We start from the raw sequence: 18,326 nt of genomic DNA, 5'->3' as shown, positions 1-18,326 counted from the left end.
ACCAATTAGACACTGTCTTTATTTAGGAGGTGGCATTCTTTTCAGTTCTGATCGTAAATCATGCTTATCTGTGCTCTCCTTACTCTCTAAGCTCTAGCAGAGAGGAAAGAGGCCACAGTTTAGACATTATTACTATTATAAGAATGCGAAAAATTTTACACAGATTTCAATCAATCCATCTTTTGAATTAAGAACATACGATCATGCTGACAGGAAGCACGACACACTTTCGTTCAAACATCTAACAGTTATAACCATTAAATGACTTCTAAGCATATTAGAAACACATATATTGTAGAAACAAAATAGAATCATGTAGTTGCATGATGTTTGATTATAAGTCCATTGAAAATTGTTCTGGGATGGTTTTATGTATTTATGGGTAAAATCTCAGTTCTTGTGGTTTGAAGAGATTAGAACTCTGGTTTGGTCATTCAGAGGTCCTAAGAAGAAGATGGTCTGTTTTGTGTCTCTGTCGTGGGGGTCGAGCAGCTTCTGCTGTTATCTTGATCGAGCACTGAGCTGTGCCATCTCTGAGCCAATCATTCTTTTCCAAGCTATCTCACATTGACAAGTTCTTCCTTTAGTTGGGCTCATAAAAGTTCTTAGCTGGGGGTTTTCGTTGGTTAGGTAGACTGGCAGGAGCCGGGATGGGTGATTTGGGGCTTGGAATGTTTAGTTCTGTGTGGAGTTACGTTTTAACAAATCACCTGGAAGATTAATTTGTGTTTTGGTTCGCACTCAATCCTACAAAATCAACTTGCTAGTCACGACTGTTTCCCGAAACCATTTTGTTGCAAAGTGGTCGTTCAACCACGTTGGTTTATGACGTCACACATGTGGTGGAGTAACTTATTTTAATGAAACTGTTCGAGATCGAATTAACGCTAGATGTTTTGATATAAATTACAGACATGGCATCTGATGACTATTTCTTTTTTTGCTTTATTTCCAGATTCAATCATAGGCTCGTTCTTATATAGTAGAGCACGTTCGCATATGCGCAGTCTTCAAAAACGGTGCTTTAAATCTCTTGACAAACTAAAAGACGTAAAGTAAATTTGTACGTATAGTCTAAATAAAAGACACAGGTTGTAATGAATGTCAGCTTACTTATTTTGCTCAAGATAAGTATTTATTGAGTCCACATGTCATGCAAACTAGAAACTATGTTTCTAACCACCGGTCGAGAACTGTCGTTCCAACCACACAACTTTGCGATGCTGTTTGTGAATGTTTGTTGGAAAGATGGTTTCGGGAAACACTGAATCGTTGAACTATATGCTGATAACGATGGAACTTGCGAACATAGTTGGCTAACGATGCTTTTGGGAAACGCACCTCAGGCCGGCTGTGCCTTTAATAACCATATCTGTTTGAATGCCATATTCTCCTTCTTCACTGTATCTCAGGATAATTTTTTAACTGATTTTAAAACTCTATATTCTTAATAATAGCAATGTAGACCTAAATGGAATTCTGGCCCTTTTCATGAGTAGTCATGGTGGTGACAACACTTATTGCAATCTTGAATACTTAATTAATTGTGTGGCCCGACACAGATCAGATACATATTGTATTTTAATATATATATGTGTGTGTGTGTGTGTGTGTGTGTGTGTGTGTGTGTGTGTGTGTGTGTGTGTGTGTGTGTGTGTGTGTGTATAAACAGGAACTTAATTCACAATTATGAACAAAATCAGTTTCAAAAAGCTGTTCTCTGTTATTTCTTCCCTGTATCTTGGGTTTGATTTGTGTTTGTACTGGGGGAACAGTGACACTCCTCCTACATGGTTCTGTTTTGGAGCAGCAATATGAATTAGATATTGGCAGTGACGCAGGCGGCATCCACCACCGCGCTTTGTTGACCACTTTTAATTAGGCAGCACATTGTGCCGTGAGCCACCCCACTTCAGTCTGGGCCGAGTCAGTAATTGCTAAATTTACTGTAATCAATGTGAGGAAAGCTTGAGAGCTTGATGATCTGCCAGAAAATTCCTGTGTGGCGAAATGGGAAAAAGAGAAACATTCAGCAGACTTGCATTCTGAGTACTTTTACTGTAATCTGTATTACTTTCACTGATGCCTTAAATACATGTCTTTTTCAAACGTTGTAAAGCATCTCAAATTTGATATCACTAGTATGTTAAGAGAATAAATAACATCCAGAATAGAAAGAGGAAGAGAAAGAGAATGAAAGAAATGGATGATATGATCTATATATTTAGCACGATTAATAGTTTTCAATATTGTCAATTTTATTTAACACATTTTATTAGAATCTACCATGCGACCCAAACAACCACAGATTTGAACTTTAACTGGATTCTTGAATGTGGGCATATGAAGAGACTTTAAAATAGTCAATTTCTTTTTTTAAAGTGTCCATATTTTCAAAGCTCTTCTGTGTCTTGCTGCTAACCTGACTAGCAGCGTTTCCATTACCCTTCAAATTGCGCGTATTGAAATTACGAATTGAAAATATGAATTGAAAATATGCCCAATGGAATCAATTTATTTCAGGCAATTCGAAAAAGGATTATTTTGCAAAACTGCAATGTTTTTGCATTTTTTGTTGTTGTTGCATTTACAGGTTACCTGGCATACGTTAAAGTCGATCATTCTTTAAAGAAGGTGCGGTATGTTAGGACAGAAGATGAGATAGAGTTCTTTATTAAACTCGTAAAAGACAAAATAATTACGGGAATACTGGATTCTAAACAAAGAAATACCACAATTTATCAAGACCTTGAAGCAGATAGGAGGGAGAAACACCCAGAAACACCTAATACGTGGACGCTCCCAAGTATAAGGGGCTTTCCTTTCCATTAATGCTTGGATAACACGGCTACGTCACCTACTGCTACTGTTTCGGAACACAAGAAGAATATTGGAAACACTGGATTTCTGTGCTGTTTTTTACATCCGTCCGGTGTCTTTTTATGTTTTTAATATGTCTAGTTCTTGAGGACAGACAGCTTCCTACAGCTCAAGATGTAGGCCATCATAAATGAAGAATGTAACTAAAAACTGTCGTTTTGAAAGGGTGAGTTATACACAGGACATGGAGAAATATGTAGCTGTGGCTTTACAAAGAGAAATTGAGGCATTCAGCTTTTCTTGGGTTTTAGCCATATTCTTACTGTATGTTTACATCTGTGAATTGTAGTGCTTTTCAAAAACTAAATTGAACCAATTTTCCCACCACTTCCACCAATCATGCAGTTAAACATGCCCTTTATTCGGGTGACAATGCCATGTCAGTGTTTTCATGCAAACTTAACAGTTATTTATTTACAATTATGTGACCAAATGGCACAGTATTGTGATCAGTGATTATATATATATATATATATATATATATATATATATATATATATATATATATATATATATATATATATATTTTTTTTTTTTTTTTTTTTTTTTTTTTTTTTAAGTCAATCTGCAGTGCTGGTTTTTATCCTGCATTTTTGTAAAAAAAATTGTCATGCATATGCACATTTTTCAATGCACATTTTCCACCACTTTTCACCAAGCAGACCACAACCTGATATATGCAGCTTTTTATGCTGCCTTGATGTAACTTTTACAATGGACTCTGAGGAAAAGCCTCAAGGGCTGAGGCTGTCATTTGGGACAAGGCCTACATGTAAATTACTCACAGCAAACTTAAGTCAACCATTACATTAATAACCTAGGCAAGCTCCACCTGTGCTCTGCCACAAAGTCTTGCCATCAGAAGCCTCTGTATTCCTATGGGTGAGTGATATCCAACATTGCTGCCAGCAGTTCTCTTTTTGCGATTGTCAAGTTGATGTCACATTCTTCTAGTGAAATTCCCTTCTGCCAAGCTTGAATGTGCTTGCATTCAATTTTTTAAAGGCCTTAATAAAGCAATGCTTTTGTTTTTAAATTATTCACAAACACAGTGGAAAAAAGCCATCCAAATCCTTCGAGCTGCTACTGGAATCCAAGCACCTGCCTCCCATAATCCACTTTGCTAAGTAGCACTCTAAATCATTTCCCTAAAAATCTCTGTGTCTTTTTCACTGGATTAATTTTCAGTGAATAGCCTCTGTCATTTTCAATTTGCTCACCTGAAGCATTTCTATGGTGAAGCTTGCGCAAATACAAAGCACTAAAAGGCATGTAGACTTATTCTGGATGTATGTTTGAAGCATGGCATCCTGAATCCTTCTCTCAGAGCTTTCATCAAAACCATTCCCCACTGCATTAGCACCCACCGCCAGTGAAAAGAGCTGTTATCAGGGGTCTATCTGTGAGAATGGATAAATTGTAGATCAAATGGGGCCTCTTAGACCTTCTAGAGCTCCACTTTTTACATCCTGCAAATGCCCATTGCGCAAATAGAAGAGGCGTCAGAAACACAGAGGAGCACATAGCTGCACTTAAACAGGCGCTGTCCACTGCACACCTCTTACCATTCTGCATGATCATTTTGAGATGCTTTTTCATTCCCAAATTAGAAAAATTCACCAAAATGTGACATGCTGTTCTGGCATGATGGAATTGATGGTTGCCACCAATTCTGCTTTCCCGGGGTTTGAAAAATCCCAGACTGATGTCCGACCAGGAAGGCAAATACTCACGTGCGCGTTTACTAAAAAGATTATGGGTTCTAAAGGAGTATCTAAAGGAGAATTTTACCTTTGGCTGAAATGTTCTGGGTAATGTTAATGGATCAGATTGGAAAGCTTTCTGTTTTTTTTTAAGTTGCTGGCTACAGTGATTTCAGCCAATTGAATGTGTGTTCAAACAACAGCTACGATTGAAATTTTTATCATTGCATTATACTGTAGGACAATTTAGGCATGCATACAGTAAGCTTCCTCGGAGAGTTCATGAAGATGTTTAAATTTGAGGTGTTATATTACCTCTCATAATGATGTTGTTATTGTTGTTCCCTATAAGTCGCTCACGTTCGACATTACGTCGACGTGATGACGTAATTGGAATCACTTCAGGGAGCATTGTCTTTCACTTCGAAGCCGAGCTTCCTGTTTGTCTCCAGCAACAAGACTCTGCATGTTGAAGATCTCTTTGTTCTCCTCTCCCTGCAGTGTTGGTGTGACGGCGCGTTCAGCGAGTGGCTGCGGGCTGAATTACAGCTCAAACAAACTGCACATTTCTGTGTCAGTTTCGGTGGGTGTTCCCTGAGAGTGCATAGCAGATCACTCTGCTGTGCATCGCGGCCATTCCCTGGGTGCCTCAGCACTGCTGGAAGATATTAAAAGAGTACTTTCTTCTAATAAAAGAGCAACACGTTTCTGGATGCAGTCGTTCCCTGGCACCAGCAGACGGCCACAATAGCTGCCTCTCGTGTTTGGGCATTCAGCACGCTGAGGCAGCCTTTGTGAATAGTTAATGTTCCCATTGCAGTAATATGACTATGGCAGCGTTGAGACCGAGACTCTCTTACCTCAAGGGAGGTGCAGTCCCCTCGCCTATGCCCCGATCTAGTGCCTATTCTGGACCTCAGAATAGGCCTACTTCGGCGGTTAGCCAGGGTGATCTGAGGATTACCGTGAGGGCTTCCCCGCCAAGGCAATCTCCGTGGGTCCTTCACGCCTCACAAACGCTGCCGCCGTTGGAGCCTCCAAAGGAGCGTGCTGGTCCTTCTCATGGACGACAAGTTGTGTCCTTTAGAGCTCCACCTGACGACCAGATGTCGATTGCAGCATCGGAGGGGGAACTTCAGTCCTCTGGAGATGAGGAGATTCGGCTGCATTACCCCCTTTGTGGATAGGTTGCATTGCCCGAGTCCGATCCAGAATGGGCGGCTATGCTTTCCCGGGCCGCCGAGAAGGTCGGGCTTGCGTGGAACCCTCCACCATGTCCCGAACCTTCTCGGTTGGACGATTGGTTTCTCGGGGCAGGCCTTGCTCGTTCTCAGCGTGCCGCCCCGGTACCATTCTTTCCGGAGGTGCATGAGGAGCTCACTAGGGCGTGGACGGGTCCGTATAGTGCCAGAAGCCGTCCTAGTGGCTCCTCCCTCCTCACCACCCTCGATGGCGAAGCAGCTAAGGGGTATGTGGATGTTCCGCCGGTGGAGTGTGCCGTTGCGATGCAACTGTGTCTAGCATCCGCTTCCTCCTGGCAGAGTAATCCACGCCTCCCTTCCAAGGCTTGTAAGTTTTCGTCCGGTCTTACGAAGGCTTACAGTGTCGTTTTCACTGGATTAATTTTCAGTGAATAGCCTCTGTCATTTTCAATTTGCTCACCTGAAGCATTTCCATGGTGAATCTTGTGCAAATACAAAGCACTAAAAGGCATGTAGACTTATTCTGGATGTATGTTTGAAGCATGGCATCCTGAATCCTTCTCTCAGAGCTTTCATCAAAACCATTCCCCACTGCATTAGCAGTGAACGAAAAGAACGAAAAGAAACTGCACGTTCCGTCGGTCAGGCGATGTCAACCTTGGTGGTCCAGGAACGCCACCTTTGGCTCAACCTGGCGGATATGAGGGACACCGATAAATATCTGTTCCTGGATGCCCCTCTTTCCCAGGTTGGGTTATTCGGCGATGCGGTCGAGAGATTTGCCCAGCAGTTCTTGGCCGCCCAGAAGCAGACGGAGGCTCTCCGGCACATCCTGCCCCAGCGGACCGCTGCTGCCTCCGGCCGTCTGCCGGCCACAGACTCTCCGTCTGCTCGTCACCGAGCCTCCTGCGGCATCCCCCGCTCCCGCTAAGCCACAGCAGCAGCCATCACCCAGGCCTCAGCGTGGAGCAAGCCACAGGAAGTCAGCCCTGCCTGTCCAGGCTGGCAAGTGGAGGTGCAAACAACTCTGAGACGGGCGACCCAGAGGTGGATCAGACTGCTCTTCAGGAGATGGTGAACGCGCTGCTCCTTCCCCGGTGGAGGGCCGGGCGGAGAATATTTTGTTTCCTTTTCTTTTTGTTCTGCAATTGTCCCACAATTTCAATAAAAGAGCAGTTTCTGAAACCTCTGGGTCCCAAGAGGGTGCACTTGGCAGTCGACGACGCTATACCTTGTCACCCTCAAGCCCCTCTTTCATCTCCAGAGAGCTGCAGTGGCACTCAAGAGGCCTCCGCAAACTCACTCTGCCCTTCGACGGAAGCAGGTACGTGTTGCACCACACTCTCAGACTCCACTTCGGGCCGCTATGCCGTCCGAGTCGGGTCCCTGCATTCTGCCGCGCTGCCCCACCGCGGGTACATCTGTGGTGCCGTTGGTCCCATTTGCACGGTGTCTGGGAGCCTGGCTAGTGTTCCCAGCCCGTCTCGCAGGCTCATCCATACCATCAGACTCGGCTATGCGATTCAGTTCACCCGGCGCCCCCCAGTCTCAGGGCAGAGATCATAGAGTCCTACTGGTGAAGGACGCAATCGAGCCGGTAGATCTGTTTGCTGCCCCGGACACGTCCCACTGCCAGTTATTCTTCTCCCTGACCGAGGGCACCCTCGGCACGGACGCACTGGCACACGGGACTTGACCTACGCAAGTATGCGTTTCCCCCAGTGAGCCTTCTTGCACAGACGTTGTGCAAAGTCAGGGAGGACAAGGAGAAGATCTTGCTTGTTGCGCGGTATTGGCCCAACCACACCTGGTCACTGGAACTAGTGCTTCTCGCGACAGCCCCTCCCTGGCCCATTCCTCTGAGAGAGGACCTGCTCTCTCAGAGATTGGGCACCCTATGGCACCCACGTCCAGACCTCTAGAAACTCCATGTTCTGTCCCTGGACGGGACGTGTTATCCAAGAGTTCCACTGTGTGGGGTATAACGAAACAGCAGTTTTAACTCCTTCTACGCAGGCCTTCAGCCCCAGTCAGTTGGGGTTCTGAGAGTCTTGCGTAGGGGGCTGGATGTGGCAGCAACCGTGGCGTTTTCCATAGGGATCCCAATTACGTCATCACATAGACGTAACGTTGAACGTGAGCGACTGATAGGGAACCTCTCGGTTACTAATGTAGGAGGGAAAGGGAGACGTTATGTCCCATCCCCACTGTTGCTGACCATCGATGTACGGCCGTCACGATCTCGGCTCCTCAGCGAAAAACAATGTGTGTGTGCGCCCGCTTCCTGTTTATACCCACACTGCGGTGCGGGGCGGGGCACGTGACACGATTCACGCACGCCAACGTTCATTGGCTCGTTCTGTAGACACTCGAAGATGATTGGGTTCCCTGAAGTGATCCCAATTCCCAATGAATGTCTCTCATTCCCTCCTTCAGGGAACGAGGGTTACATTAGTAACCGAGACATTTTTTGTAATTTTTTTTTTTTACGTATTTGAGATCTACTGTAACTTGATTTAACCGCATCTTTTGAGATGCATTCTGTGTGGAAGTTTCCCCCCCCAAAAATTCTAATTTTATCTGAATATCATTATATTTCACTTAAAAATTTCACTTTTTATTTCTCCACAGGGCTTCCCACTGGGCTTAAATGATGGTCACATTTATACCTGGACAGACGGTTTGAGAAGACGAGACTGGCATGACAACGAAAGCATCAGGAAAGACGAACAACGTGTTGGTATGCACGCTAAATCCACTGAATATTTCAGATTAGACCTTTTTTTTCTTATGATTGATACTTGTTCCTTTCAAAGCATATGCAAACCTCACATTATTACAGCATAAAGGACATCAACCGGACTAAAGAGGGATGATTTGATGATGATGACGTTTTCTTTATGGCTTTCATTTAGGGTAAGACATTATTTTAGACTCCCTGCCAAGCTGTCTCTGTAAATCAACTAGTTGCCCCTGTGGCTAAAGAGACTTTATTGATCCATCTGAATTTACGGCTGGTTAATAATGTAAGGGTGTCTTTTTGCTGTGTTAAATTTTAGCTGCATTATGTCCTCGGCAGTTAAGGATATAAATGGCTGTCAAGGTGCTTACTTTGGTGTTTATTTTATCCAGTGATTAAATGTTAGTCATTTTCAAGGATGACCCAAGGTACTCGATAGGATACGGTTTTTGGCTAAGCACAATTTGCCCAATTCTTAGACTTGTTTACAGTTTCGACTACAAATCAGTCAATAACTGACATGGATAGTTGCTATTGTGCCTGCAGTAACACCAGACTCATATGCATATGTGTCCATGTTTGAATGTGATGTAGCAATCTGATAAAATTCACATGAATTACATTTGAATATAATTATAATTATAATTTGTTACATTTATTTAGCACTTTTCTGGGTACTCAAAGTGCTTCGCATATGGAAGGGGGAATCTCCTCAACCACCACCAATGTGCAGCATCCACCTGGATAGTCACCATATAGATGTTATCGTGTTGCTTTTGCTCCTTACATACCCTCTTTTTTTTAAATGCCTCTTAAGTGCCTACATTTCCTTTTGGGTGAATGCATTTTGACATTGCAGTTCTTTTACATTAGAAATAGTTTTCAACTGCAGACAATTAAAAATACTCTTAAATCCCCAATTCTAAATGCAAGTGCTCAGGAAATCAAATAATTGTGTCCTTCAGGTTAAAGTTATTTGGCTGCAGATTAATATGTATAAAAAGAGGTCCCCAGAAAGAGGAAAGAGGTTTTATAGCCCTTTGGAATAAAAAAAGAACTCACTGTATTAGGCAGGGAGATTTGTCAGATTAGAGGGAGGATGGCTTTTCTGGCGCCTGTAGGCAGGACCATGTCCTTCTGCATATGGCCCACTCGGCCCAACTGTTCTGTGTTGACCCTTCACGTTAGAGTATGCTGCACTATTCTGTCAGAGGGCTTTCAGTGCACACCATCTGTTGTGACAAAGCTTATGATAGCAGCCTCTATTATAAAAAGCCATCCGCAAATTTTTCATGAATCTAGTTAATTGGAGATGGTAGTACATGAATGCAAGAGAAGAGTAATGGATCTCCCCAGATCAATTTGGACATGGCCAACAAATTACAATGCAAGTATCGGTGAGGATCTGAGTATTAAAGCTGTCCACTCCAAACTTTATTTATTTATTTATTTAGATTATTGCTGAAACATAAATTACACATAGATTGCAAGGTGGAGCTGCCGTGGATCTAACTTGTTGGTCCAGCACATCCCACAGATGCTCAACTAGATTTAGATCTGGGTAATTCAGAGGCCAGGGCAACACCTTGAGCTCTTCATTGTGTTCCTCAAACCATTCCTGAACAATTTGTGCAGTGTGGCAGTGTGCATTATCCTGCTGAAAGAGGCCAATTCCACCAAGGAACACCAAGGGTGTACCTGGTCTGCAAGAATGTTTAGGTATGTGGCGCATGTCAAATTTACGTCCACATGAATGGCCGGACCCAGGGTGTCCCAGCAGAACATTCCCTCAGAACAGCATCACACTCCCTCCACCGGATTGTTGTTGTCCCACAGTGCATCCTGGTGCCATCGCTTCCCCAGGTAAAAGGTGCACACATACACAGCTGTCCACGTGATGTAAAACAAATCGGGACTCATCGGACCAGACAAACTTCTTCCACTGCTCCAAGGTCCAGTTCCTACGCTCGTGTGCCCATTGGTGCTTTCAACGGTAGACAGGGGTAATCATAGGCACTCTGATTGGTCGGTGGCTAGTAAGCCCCATACACAGGCGATGCACAATGTGTTGTGACACATTCCCATATCATTAACATTTTGTGTGAATTGTACCACAGTAGACCTTCTGTTGGTTCGGACCAGATGGGATAGCCTTCATTGCCCTCATGCATTGATAAGTCTTGGGCGCACAACACTCTGTCGCCAGTTTGTGGTTTGTCCCTTCTCGGACCACTGTTGGTAAATTTTCACCACTGCTGACCGGGTACAACCCACAAGCCTTGCCATTTCAGAGATACTCTGACCCAGTCGCTTTGCCATAACAATTCGAAATGCTGAGTCAAATATAAATATTATAAGTGCGCTAAATTATTTTACACTTTGAAGAAGCAATTGCTAGGATTTACTTATCTTCAAATAAGCATGCAGGGACATTTACATCTAACAGACAAATCACAATGACAGTGACATTCAATAATATGCAAGTGTGAAGATCCTGGTGTTTAAAATTGTTATATACATCTCATTATGAAATTTGCGAGTAGACACAGAACAGAGGTCTAGCTAATCCAATGCAGAAAAAGTATTTATCAGATATAATGCTGGTTGTGCAATTACACTAGCTGAATATATATATATATATATATATATATATATATATATATATATATATATATATATATATATTTATATTTATATATATATATATATATATATATATATATATTTTTTTTTTTTTTTTTTTGCTCCTGTTATGCACACTGCCTGTCAGTGATCAAACTCACAATGCTGAAGGTTTGCCCCAAAAGTTCTGATAACAATAATAAACTCTGCGTGGAGCTGTTGTACAACGATTTTAAGAGGCAAAACACGTGTACACACTGAGAGCTTGTGCGTAGGAGTATTAAAATCTGTAATTTTGCATTATGATTTAAATGTTCTGTTTAACTCTGTTTCATGCCAGAAAATGCCAGAGGAGTGGGTGTGAGGTTATTGTAATTATGCACGTCACAGCGAGATGACTTTGTGCTGAAATGCACTAAGGGGTACATTAAATGAAAGTTTACACATGTAAAGTTTATATATGTAATACACACATACACGTATGCACGCACGCACACACGTGCGCGCACATACACTCACACACACACAGTTGTGGTCAGAATTATTTGCGCCCCTGGTAAATATGATCAAAGATGTCTTTAAAAATAAATCTGCATTGTTTATCCTTTTGATCCTTCATTTAAAAAAAATTGCAAAAAAACTAACATTTTGTGTAAAATAATTGAAAATGGGGGGTAAATCACATTATGAAATAACGTCTCAGGTTAGGCATGTAACCATGGTTCCCTGAGAATAGGGAATGAGACGCTGCGTCCCCTAGGGGTCGCTATGGGGGAATGCCTTCAGCATGACAGGTATCTGAAGCTTAGCTAAGTCGAAGGACTCCCTATGGTGCACACCAGCAGGATAATCATAGACTGGAGCTTCTCAAGAAGAGAGGCCTCAACAGGGTGACTCTAAAGAGAGGAAGCCTAACTACGTTCATATTCAGGCCAGCAATAAAGGACGCTCACAGAGAGCCTAACACTCAGAACTTCCATCAGACAGAGTGAAAACAAGAGGCCTAGCAACTCTAACCAAAGGCAGTAAAAAGCTTAGAAGAGCTCCTTCAATGTAGTTTACTACCCTTCCACCTAGCCTAGCTTTAGGAGTGGGGGCCTCAGCATGATGAGTCTTTAAAACAAGAAGAGACCTAACAACGCCCCACGCTCAGTACATCTTGCAAGGAGGCTCACAAAGAGCCTACCACTCGCAATTGCTATCCTAGTGGAGTGGAGGTCTCAAAAAAGATAGCTCTCTCTAGCGAGTGGAGGCCTAACAATGCTCACACTGGCCAAGATGGCTCACAGAGAGCCTAACAACTTAGCAAACATAGCTGAGCTCTAGGAGCGGCGGTCTCAGCATGACAACTCTCAAAACAAGAGGAGATCTAACAACACCCTACATTCAGGATACCGTGTAACGAGGCTCAAAGAGGCCCTACAACTCACAAATGGCTATCCTAGCAGAGCTCTGGGGAGCGGAGGCCTCAATAAGGCCTAACAACACTCGCAGTAGACAAGGAGGCTCACAGAGAGTCTGACGACTTAGCAAACAGGCTGGCCAAGCTCTAGGACTGGAGGTCTCAGCATGATGACTCTCTAAATCGAGAAGAGACCTAACCACGCCCCACACTCAGGACATATTGCAAGGAGGTTTACAGAGAGCCTATAACTGGCAGTTACTATCCTAGCAGAGCCTGGCTGCCTGGTCGAGCTCTGAGGATGAAGGCCTCAATATGACGACTCTTAATGTGAGAGGAGGCCTACCTACGTCCGACACCCAATACATCTTACCAAGAAGGTTCAACTGGAGGCATTGACACATACCCATATTCCTGCATCACCTCCACATCAGTATAGTTTACATGTGAATGATGGATGCTTGCAGAATATGGCTTTCCCCAAGATCTCCGCACCTCAGTGTGAAGATCTGGGAGAAAGGGAAGAGTCATACGAACTGGTGGGTTATGTCCCATCAGGAAGCGTTCACCAAGGACTTGCACCTCTCGCGCTTCCAAGGACAGATCTAATCTCTCCGTAGCGTGAGACATAACGTCCAACAGCTCGTCATATGCAGGGCAGGAACATCAGAAATCTTGTCGATCTTAAAAGCCACATCCTGCTCGTCTTGGCTCCTTGAATCGGATGCCGCGAGAGAGATCGCTTCATCCTCCAGCAGCTCACTCTCGTCAGCCGCCTACGAGCAAGAGATACTCAAAACCTGAAATCTGTGAGCCCCAATAATTGTGGCCAGCATGCATTGGAGGAAAACATGTATTTCATAATGTGAGTTTCCCACCACTTACAATTGTTTTACTTCAATAAAAGGTTCGATTCCTGCGAACTTTTTGAATGAAAGATCAAAAGGATAAACAATGGATTTTTTTTTTTACAGACATCTTTGATCATATTATCAGGGCTGCAAATAATTCTGACCACAACAGTATGTTTAAAAAGACATGTATGTATGCATACATACATACTGACACAGACAGACAATTGTTGACAGTTTTGTTGGATTATTCTCTCAATGAGTCCAAGAGCTGGCAAAAGCATGTGAGAAAGTATGTGTTAATAATAACATAATTTCAAAACTTTGTATTTACCATTCTTATAGTTCTCACTTTAATTAATAGTCATTAAATAGTGTTGAGTTTTCTCTAATTCTGTTAAAATGACATGTTTTTTTTTGTAAATAATAATATTATAGATGCATACCATTTGTGCCATTGAGTTTGTGTGTGCCTTTGATTATTTTTATTTGTCAAGTGACATCAAAATATGAAAATATCTAGATGCATTTGAAAAAAAGGCAAAGTTGTTTTGTTTTGGAAACGTTCTATACTTTCTACTTAGCGCACATCAAAGAGGATGTCTTGCATTGAATTTTCTGTTCTCAGCAAGATATCTGACAAAAGATCCTTTGGAATGCATTAATTACACTGATAGGATGGTGGTTTGGTTTTGACTTCAGACTGTCATGAAAACATTCCCCATAGGACTATGAAAATCAATTCAAGTCAAGTCACCTTCATATATATAGCGCTTTTAACAATATGAATTGTTTCAAAGCAGCTTTACAGTGATAATAGGACATTTACAGTATAAAATTACAGTAAAAGAGATTGTTTTGGCTTTACAGCAGCTCTAGGATAAAGTAATTGTCCAGCTAAAGTTAGTTTTGATTGATTGATTCACTTCCGTTGCGAAGATCGTTAGTTAACTTAGACCGCTAACTCGACCCTGTTCTAATAGAAAACCCTCAACACGCTCCGGCTGCCTATCCGCACAAAAATAGTGCCAGGTGGCTCGAGAACGCACTCCCGGAAATAGGTTCCAAGGTGCAAACGATTATCAGTTGAGTTATCTCTGCGCAAACCTACGCAACCTCTGCGCAAACACTGACGTCGTGCACATGCGCATCACGTGTTCCATAGATTTCCATCACGTGTTCCATAGATTCCATAGATAAAGTCAAAGGTGGAATGTTGGAAAAACCTATACCCTCTGTATAAATATCCTATTTTCAGTTATGAAGTTTGGTTAAAGCTGCAGCATGAGAAGTAACTAGATGTACCGCATGGCGGTACAAAATATGACCGCCGCTCAGGCCTGCACTGGCTTTCCACAAAAATGAATGAAGTGGAGCAATTTGGCTGTATTGCGTGTTTATGTATATACCTAAAAAAAGTAGTAGTATGTGCATGTCTGTCTGTGTGTGTGTGTATGTGTGTGTGTGTGTGAAATTCTACGAAACTTAGCATACCCCCAGAGGATGTCAAGTTAATCATACACATGAAATATGGTGCAGTTCTGAACATCTCAACTGAGGCTAGGGGCGATTAAAGTAGAATAATATTGCATTTTTTTATGGGAGGGGCGCAAATCACAAATGAGTGATTATGGGCTAGGTTGATGTGGGCCCTTAAGACCAACATACCATAAAAATGTCTTCATCCTCGGTGCCACGGTTCAGGTAGTTATTTAGGAAAAACTGAATTTTTGGGGTTTGGGGGGGCCCAGCGCGGGACCAAACGAAATTTTTCCGTAAAAGTCTAGTGGGGCTACATGCCCACCAAATTTCATGTTCCCCGTGTTTCGGTGTCCCTGGTATCGTTGACGAAAAATTCAGTAGATGACAAAAAAAAAAAAAACTTTGACAATCCCTATATGACCGCTTTTGCTAGCTACGCTAGCGGCGGTCATAATTAACATTTTAATCAGTTTCAAATCTCCCGTGCTGGTAGATGAGAGAATATTGCTATCAGCACTCTGTTGTAAAACCGTTTGGCTTAGTTATGGAATATTAGTTTGTCAAAGGGTCCTTTAATTGGTTTAAGTAAAGTAAAAACTACATAACCATGTTGATAAACATTTTGGAATAGCATTCTCTTGATTAGTTGGACCATATTTTATTCTGGAAGAATATAGTAAAGGTGGAAGCTTTTTTCTGCCACGGAATTAAAATAAAATAAAAGATAATTGCGACTTTTATCTCACAATTCTGCATTTTTTCTCTCACAATTGTGATTTACATCTCACAATTCTGACAGAAAAAAAAGTCAGAATTGTGAGATAAAAAAGTCTTTTTTTTTTATTCCATGGCGGAAACAAGCTTCCATACAAGGGAAACAGTCTGTAAATTTTTTTTCAATCAATTGGTGCTTACACTGATAACAAATAAAAAAGCCTGAATGCTATGTTTTTTTAATGTTTTTATTTATTTATGTTTTTATTTATTTATTTATTTTTAAGTATGTCTATCCAACTTATTTTTTACATAAAAGCGGACACGGCCATTTTTACATTGAATATGTCTGGTCACCAGTGTCGTCTCCTTCCAGTTATTTTTAGCTGTACCGAACAGCTAGTTATACTACTTGATATTGCAAACTAGTACTTCTTTCCATATTATTTTAATGTATTGTCATAATTATAAACACACTGGTATGTTATTCTTCTAGTTATTGACCTATAGTGCCTAATGAATCAGAAGTCACACATTCACAGAAAATAGCTTACTTCCGTGTTGCATATGAAGGTGGGTACTTAGATGTTTGAAAGCTGTTTGGGCGATGCTAGATGTCAGTATTAATTTGGCATTTAAACATTCGGGAGATGATAAAGTGTTGGTTAATGATTCAGGCAAGCAGCTGTTCTCAGGGTCATATTAGTGGCACTGTTCAGTCAATTACTTACTCAGGGCATAAGAAAACCATTCAAAGTAGAATCATTTCTGATGAAAAAGTGCTACATTGTTACTGCAGTGCTTTTTTCATGTTTCATCAAAGGATGCATGTCATCTCAAAACTTCAGACTTGTTTTTAGCACTTTAAAAGGATAACTTGCACAAAATGAAAACTCCCATCTACTCACCCTTATGACAAAACTCAGGTGATATTTTTTTTCCATGTAGAACACACACACACGCCTACACACACACACACACACACACACACACACACACACACACACACACACACACACACACACACACACACACACACACACACACACACACACACACAGTTTGTAAAATGTAAGCTACTAATGTATTAAAACAAATGGGATTAAATGTGTGTGTGTGTGTGTGTGTGTGTGTGTGTGTGTGTGTGTGTGTGTGTGTGTAGGCGTGTGTGTGTGTGTTCTACATGGAAAAAAATTATCACCTCTCACGACTGCTTTCACCAAATAACAATGCAAACACAATGTAAATACAGTAAGAGCTTTGTTGTGCAGTGTAACAGCATCATTGATTTCAGAACGAGTTTTGGCAAGTGTCCAGATAAACTCGCACTGTGTGATTGACAGCTTGGGAGATTGGAAAGAGAGCGGTCCCTTTCGTTCAGTAACTACGAGTTACGTCAGTGAATGACGAAATGGGGGTTTCGCCTGAGAGCCCTATCATCTTCGAGTTGATAAAGCTTCGAAAACGAGCCATGAATGAAAATACCATGGGTCTGCAGAATTTGCATTGCGAACTCCGCCCCACCACATGGGTATAAAAGGAGCCACGAGTGCAATCATGTTTCTGCTTCGGAGAAACAAAGTGTTATGTGCTTCTCTTCGTCTTCAAAAGCAATGAGCATCTCTCTTCAGCGGTGTTGGTGTGACGGCGCGTTTCAGCAGGTTCACGGTCCTGCTGCTCCTCTGTGCAGTGACTTTGCACACACCTCGTGTTCTCCCCTGGGTGCCTCGGCACTGCTGAGAGAGCTTTTCTTTTCTAAAAGAGCTGCACAGGCACGTCTTTTTAAAGATGTCTCGCCCGTGTGTTTCTGGATGTGGGCGCATGGTCCATCTGCCTGACGTCATGAGCGCTGCCTAGCTTGTTTGGGCTTTAACCACGCTCAGGCAGCGCTCGTGGATGAGTCATGTTCTCATTGCGGAAACATGCCCATCGCGTGTTGAGATCAAGACTCAATGACCTCCGTGGAGGTAGAGTCGAAGTGCTTCTGGAGGTCACCAGGTCGTGGAAGTCCCTGTTGACTTCCCGTGGCCCGGTGGCGTCCTCCGCCTTCTCTTCCCTCAATGGCGCGGCGGCCAACGGGTACACCAGTGGAGCACGCTGTGACGATGCAATTGTGTCCCCAGAGCACCTGGCGTGGTGACCCAAAGCATCCCTCCAAGGCCTGTAGGTTTTCGTCCACTCTAGTGGCCAAAGCCTATAGAGCTGCGGGGCTGGCCGCCTCCGCTCTGTATGCCATGGCCATCCTTCAAGTCCATCAGGAGAAGGTGCTCAGGGACATGCACGAGGGAAGAGCTGACCCGGGGCTCATGCAAGAGCTGGGCACTGCCACCGACCTCGCTCTACGGGCGACGAAGGTCACTGTGCGATCCCTGGGTCAGGTGATGTCCACCTGTGAGGTCCAGAAACAACATCTTTGGTTCAACCTGGCCGATATGCGGGAGGCTGAGAGAACTCGTTTTCTCAACTCCCCCCATATCCCAGCCTGGGCTCTACGGCGGTGCGGCCGAGGACTTCGCCCAACAGTTCTCGGCCGCCCAGAAGCAGACTGAGGCCATAAAGCACATCCTGTCTCGATGGCCAGCTGCTGCCTCCACCCTGCCGTCGGTGCAGCCCCCTCAGCCTGCTTCCCGCCGAGGCTGCCCTCCTGTGACTCCCGCCCCTCCTGCTCAAGCAAGGAGGTGGTCGCAGGAAGGCGGTACAGCCCATCTCCGCCCCTAAGCCTGCTAAACG

General features: G+C 43.1%; 1 protein-coding gene across 1 annotated transcript in view; it reads left to right on the top strand.

Annotated features, from left to right (window-relative positions):
- Positions 1 to 18,326, top strand: part of galntl6 (polypeptide N-acetylgalactosaminyltransferase like 6) — a 255,083-nt gene that overhangs the window by 54,370 nt on the left and 182,387 nt on the right. Inside the window, exon 3 of the mRNA XM_082163243.1 lies at positions 8,417 to 8,525. Within this exon, the coding sequence (XP_082019369.1) occupies positions 8,417 to 8,525 (109 nt within the window). The remainder of the gene's footprint in view (positions 1 to 8,416; positions 8,526 to 18,326) is intronic.

Source organism: Leuciscus leuciscus (assembly GCF_965113295.1).
Source record: "Leuciscus leuciscus genome assembly, chromosome: 3".
Classification (NCBI taxonomy): Eukaryota; Metazoa; Chordata; class Actinopteri; order Cypriniformes; family Leuciscidae; genus Leuciscus; species Leuciscus leuciscus.
This window is presented reverse-complemented; position numbering and strand designations above follow the sequence as displayed.